The sequence below is a fragment of the Maniola jurtina genome, chromosome 13, assembly GCF_905333055.1.
Source record: "Maniola jurtina chromosome 13, ilManJurt1.1, whole genome shotgun sequence".
Classification (NCBI taxonomy): Eukaryota; Metazoa; Arthropoda; class Insecta; order Lepidoptera; family Nymphalidae; genus Maniola; species Maniola jurtina.
In genome coordinates, this window is record NC_060041.1 from 13611708 (window position 1) to 13617707 (window position 6000).

At 42.5% G+C, this 6000-nt stretch overlaps 1 protein-coding gene across 2 annotated transcripts in view; it reads left to right on the forward strand.

Annotated features, from left to right (window-relative positions):
* LOC123870793 (organic cation transporter protein-like) overlaps positions 1-5667 on the forward strand; it is a 28897-nt gene extending 23230 nt beyond the window's left edge. The window contains exons 3-12 of one of the 2 annotated variants that reach the window (XM_045914231.1): positions 126-318; positions 1019-1148; positions 1692-1820; positions 2031-2223; positions 2879-2984; positions 3083-3333; positions 3591-3670; positions 3981-4156; positions 4570-4742; positions 5249-5667. In XM_045914231.1, coding sequence (XP_045770187.1) covers positions 126-318; positions 1019-1148; positions 1692-1820; positions 2031-2223; positions 2879-2984; positions 3083-3333; positions 3591-3670; positions 3981-4156; positions 4570-4742; positions 5249-5423 — 1606 coding nt within the window. In that variant the 3' untranslated portion in view covers positions 5424-5667. Of the gene's footprint in view, positions 1-125; positions 319-355; positions 491-1018; positions 1149-1691; positions 1821-2030; positions 2224-2878; positions 2985-3082; positions 3334-3590; positions 3671-3980; positions 4157-4569; positions 4743-5248 lie in introns of those variants that run through there. The other variant, XM_045914230.1, reaches the window with a different exon arrangement.
* The last annotated feature ends 333 nt before the right edge of the window (positions 5668-6000 follow it).

Consider the following 6000-nt stretch of genomic DNA (forward strand, 5'->3'; position numbering starts at 1 on the left):
ATAAGGAACTAACGTAACTAAGTACCTACTCCGTTTTTTCATCGTATTTATTTAATGAACAGCTGGTTTACCTGATGTCTTCTGGATCCTTCTTTTTAGAAAAAATATCAATTTTGTGATTCCAGACGAGCGCTGGCCATACCACCGAAATTAGAGGGACCCTTCGCCCACGACAGGTGCCATATGTACCAAGCTGACTACACCCTAGCTCTGGCTCAGGGTAGAAGTACACCTGACGACGAGTGGCCTATCGTACCCTGCACCAGCGGCTGGGAGTACAATAGGAGCGATGTGCCATATGAAACTATTGCCTCACAGGTAATACTCTACCCCTCACATGCCATGTGCCATAAGTATGTACCAAGCTGACTATACCCTAGCTCTCGCTCAGGGTAGAAGTACACCTGACGACGAGTGGCCTATCGTACCCTGCACCAGCGGCTGGGAGTACAATAGGAGCGATGTGCCATATGAAACTATTGCGTCACAGGTAATACTCTACCCCTCACATGCCATGTGCCATAAATATGTACCAAACTGATTATGCCGGCTGGGATTACAATGAGAGCAATGTGCAATGGAACTAATGCGTGACATGTTTGGGACTCCATCATCATCATCACCATACTATAAATTTTACAAATCTCAAAGGTAGGATTCGAACCTATAAATTATTGGTAAGCACCCGCGGCTTCTGGAGTGGAGACCGATCAGCAAACGCATTGTGGGACGACCTCCGACCCGCTGGACTGACGACCTTAAGCGGGTAACGGAAAGTGGGTGGATGAGGAAGGCGGAGGATCGTGTGTGGTGGCGCGCTCATCTTGGGAAGGCCTTGTCTAGCAGTGGACGCAAACACGCTGATTAATTGATTAATCCACGGGTTCTTATCTCTAGGCTTTTCAGCTTTATCAGTACTTATATTCTCCCAGTTTTGCAAAGTAAAAGACCGAACCAGCGAAATCTGACTTAAGTTTTGATCAGTAGTTAATTTATTTATCCACTATTAATTTTACAGTTAGACTGGGTGTGCGACAAGGACAACCTAGCAGCGACGGCACAGGCTATCTTCTTCTGCGGTGCCATCGTCGGTGGACTGGTCTTCGGCTGGATAGCTGATAAGTACGGCAGGATACCTGCTTTAGTTGGTAAGAATTTATTTATATAGTAAGACTAACTGACCCGTCAAAAATTTGTTCGGTGAAATTGTTAAAACCGTTAGTTAATTAGTGGAAGTTTTTATTTAAATTTATAGACAAGCGCTTAGCTGCAATCAGACTTGCTGGCAAATGATGATGATGATGATTGATGGCAGCCTAAGATGGAGCTTGTCTAGAAAATGCCTATTAACTCTTGACTTGAAGGTAGTCATAATAAAATTGGAGGGGAAATCTGATGCTGAACGTTCCGGTTCCTAGTGGTTCGAATTAGAAACGAGGAGGCAAATCGCTTCGTACGAGTCCGTGGAATTTTGCCGGAGTCAGTGCAGACTTTGGCGATGCCTTGCATGAGATAGTAGAACGGTGAAGGAGAAGACTAGGTATTGAGAGACTCTACATGCAAATTCACCAAAAATCCAAAAAATCCTAATACGTAAATAATAAGGGTAAAATCCTGACATTATATGTGGTAGTTCTCCAAATTGCAATATTACTGCTCCAGAAGATACAGGACATGTTTGTGATTTTCAGGAACAAACCTGGTAGGCTTTGCGGCGGGCATAGCCACAGCATTCTGCAACGCGTTCTGGTCGTTCGCCCTGTGCCGGTTCTTCGTGGGACTGGCGTTTGACAACTGCTTCACTATGATGTATATTTTGGGTAAGGTAGTTGCACTCAGTTTTATCTGTTGAAAATTGAAGTGTTAACACTCCACAGATCTCCTGATAGAAAGTCATAGCCAAAGTGTCTTACTCTCAACATAATAAGAATATTTCTCTCAACACTTATGTAAATCCGCAGATCTCCAGAAAATCCTTGGATGTAAGAATCCTAACCCAGCTATCACCAATGTTCCAATTTTCTCTACAGTTCTAGAATACGTGGGACCGAAATGGCGTACATTCGTAGCTAACATGTCAATAGCGATATTCTTCACTCTCGGCGCGAGTCTCTTGCCCTGGATAGCGTTGTGGGCCGATGATTGGAGGACATACGCTCTGGGTATCAGCGCTCCCTTCATCATCGCTGCAGCCACGCCTTGGCTGGTTCCAGAAAGTGCCAGGTAAAGAAAAACGTTAACCTTAGGAATAGAAATAAGATAAGATGGCAACCAGACCTGTCTTCGTGTCTTAATAATCACTATTACGTATATTAAGAGAAAAAGACTGGTCTGGTCGTCAACCTACAACACTATTATTAACACTTTAATAGTGTTGTAATTTGACGATTGGAGGACATATGCTCTGAACATCAGCACTCCCTTTATTATAATACTACAGCCACGCACTGGCTGGTGTCTGGGTGGTGGCTGGTAGAGTTTGCTAGCAAATTTTAGAGATAGAGACAAGAGTAGATCCAATCAGACAGTCTTTTTACCTGAATAGCATTGAATGCTAATGATTAGAGGACATAAGCTCTGAGGATCAGCGCTCCTTTTGTCATAGCTACAGTCATGCCTTACCGGGTGCTAGAGAGTACCAGATTTGATATAACGTATCCTGGAGATAAAGCTAAGATTAGATGTACCAAACTAGGCAATGAAGTGGAACAGTGACATAATTTTTTTTGAACCAGTGTTACTTGCAACGCCTAGAATCTAGATGTCTAACTTGGTCTGTAACCGTAATTTATCTTCTCTAACGATGCAGACGTGACGAGACGATATACGGTGCATTTTAATATCTAATTTAAAAAAAATCTTTATATACATTTTTCAGGTGGTTGGTATCGCAAGGCAAGATCGACAAAGCTATGGTTATAATGAAGAAGTTCGAAAGGATCAACAAGACTAAGATCCCTGACAAAGTTATTAATGAATTTACGGTAAGCCTATTTAGATACTGGTCTAAATCACCCTGTCTTGATTCATTCCAAAATACTGAAAATACAAAGTCATGTAATGGTTTCTTGACTATTTCCAGGAGGCATCCCATAAAGCAATCAAGGAATCCGAAGCGGAATCCAAAACGTATTCGGTTCTGGACATCTTCAAGACTCCCAGATTGCGTCGCAACGCTTTACTCCTCATCGTTATTTGGATGGCCATTTCCCTGGTGTTCGATGGCCATGTAAGGAACGTGGGGTCTTTGGGCCTGGATATATTCCTGACCTTCACTATTGCCACAGCTACGGAGTTCCCTGCTGATACGTTTTTGACTCTTGTGCTGGATAGGTAAGTTTTTGAAAAGTTATGTTATTAGATGAAGGAGTTGAACTAACGAACTTACAGGATGTGCTGTCAAATTTCATAGCATAACAATTAAACAGGAAAAATTTGAATAACCTTTAACCTTTTTACATAGAAACACTTTTTAGTTGGCAACAAAAATGAGCCATATACTCGTCCGAGTAGATAAATGCTAGCTATTTGCCCATGATGGTCTGTGCAGCATCTTTCGCTTTATTTCTTAAGAGTATTTTCGTTTTTAGATGGGGCAGGAGGTGGCTAGCATGTGGATCCATGGTCATCAGTGGTATATTCAGTTTGCTGGCAACGGTTGTTCCTATCGGTAGGTACATTTGATTAAAATCACGCACACATGCTCACACACACACACACACACACACACACACACACACACACACACACACACACAAACACACATACAAACACACTCACGCACACACACACACAAAAAACACTCACACACACACACACACACACACACACACACACACACACACACACACACACACACACACACACACACACACACACACACACACACGCATAAACACGAAGTTTTCGTAAAGCCACGCAGCAGTCGCAGGCTTCATCCAGGTTTTTAAGAAAGTCTTACATTTTATTTCGTCTTTCAGGTGGTCCTTCCGCCTCACTAGCCATTTGCGGTCGCTTTGCCGTCAACATATCCTACAACATCGGCCTGCAATATGCAGCTGAACTCCTACCGACAGTGGTCCGAGCGCAAGGAGTCGCGCTGATCCATATCATGGGATATGTCGCGTCTATTGTCGCTCCGTTCGTCGTGTATTTGGTGAGTCTTATAATTTATCCGAAAAGAAGATGGTTTCATCAATTTGCTCAGCTATGAACATGAAATTGAATTTATAAAATAAACTACTACGATAAAAATTACTTAATAAGGACTGATTTTTCAATCATCAATTTATAGTACCTACATTACAGTCCAGGCCTGAAATAAAGCGATTACTGGCCAATTCATATTGGAAGGCCGGGGCGAAACCGAGAACTTTTCAAGTGATTTAAAAGGACGAGGCGCCAGCCAAGTCCTTTTAAACTAAACGAGGTCGGTAATTGATATTTCGACCGAGACTTGTATAGTACTTTACCTCCATTTGTGAGGAAACAATAAAAAACTTAACCCGCTTTAATGTTCTTTTACACAGGCACTTGACGTTTATTTTAATCTTTCGTTCTGTCTTCTAGGGCAACATATCCCAAGACCTGCCACTCCTTATCCTGGGCATACTGGGTATCGCGGGTGGCGTGCTGTGTCTACTGCTACCCGAGACCATGGACATGGAGATGCCGCAGACCCTCGCTGATGGAGAGAACTTCGGCAAGGACCAGAGGTTCTGGGACAACCCCTGCTTCCCCAGGTAAGGATCATATCCCAAGACCTGCCGCTGTTGATTAGACGCATGGTGTGGCAGCGGCTGCTGGAGGGCATCAACACAGAGAAGCCTTAGACCCTCACGGATGGAGAGCACTTGGGCAAAGACCAGAGGTTCCAGGATAACCCAAGCTTAGTATGAATATCCAAGGTATGGATGAATATCCCAAGACCTGCTGGCCCTGATCGTGACTATTACTGCTGAAGACCATAGAATTAAATACCTACTGCAGATTCTCGTTGATGGAGAGAACTTTGGCAAGGCCTACACCAGTACGTAGTCGAGATTCCACGGAAACGTACGAAGTGATTTGCCTCCTCGAAACTAACGCCCTTCTGGCATTAGTTTTCTCCTCCCCTTTTATAGACTATACAATTTTCATAAAAACATCAAAGGATCATGGTGCGATTGGCAAATATCTCTTGCCAAATGGACTTGTCTATTGATTTGATAAATGTTTTTTTAACCACACAGTATTCTTAAATTTACAGAAAAAAGCAAGAGACAAGTACCGAGGAGAAATACAACAGTCGACCGTCGGTATCAAATCAAGAGGACCACTTCGTAAGATCCTTGCCAGCGTCTGGGTCCAGGGCCTCCGTCAGAGCTTCCATCAGACTATCATCCAGATCACAGAGAAGGAACCACGAAAACAGTGGGGTTTGATACCAAAACACAGAGTTTTAATGAAAATTGGCTCTGGCAAAGAAACTAAGCTTGGCCTATTGTTATTGCCAAAATTGTGATACATTGCGATCATTGCAACCGTTGTTATTTACAAGTATTCGGTAAACTTTGTAGGCTATAGTAAAACAGGTATTAAACTTTTTCTGGCGAATAAGTTACCAATGCTTTCTTTTTACTAAGTTTGCCTATACCTACTTCGATCGCAAATTGCAAAGTTACTGTGCTATAGGAGTAGTGTTGAATTGGGGATTCTGTATCAAAATTGGTGGGGATTTTGGATCACTCTCGCTACGCTCGCTCGCTTCGCTCGCCGTGATCCAAAATCGCCACCAATTTTGATACAGAATTCCCCAATTCTAAACTACTGTCCTCAACAACACATTAAATAAATGGAGTGTAGCTAAATCCAAGCAAAAATTAATCAACTATCCGTATTTTGAACAAACTATTCACATGGTTTAAGAACGAAATATTCATTCTATTTGCACGAGCAAATATGTTGATAAAACTAGATAGGTACTAAGAAACCTTGAATTTTAAAATTACTCTTCAAATG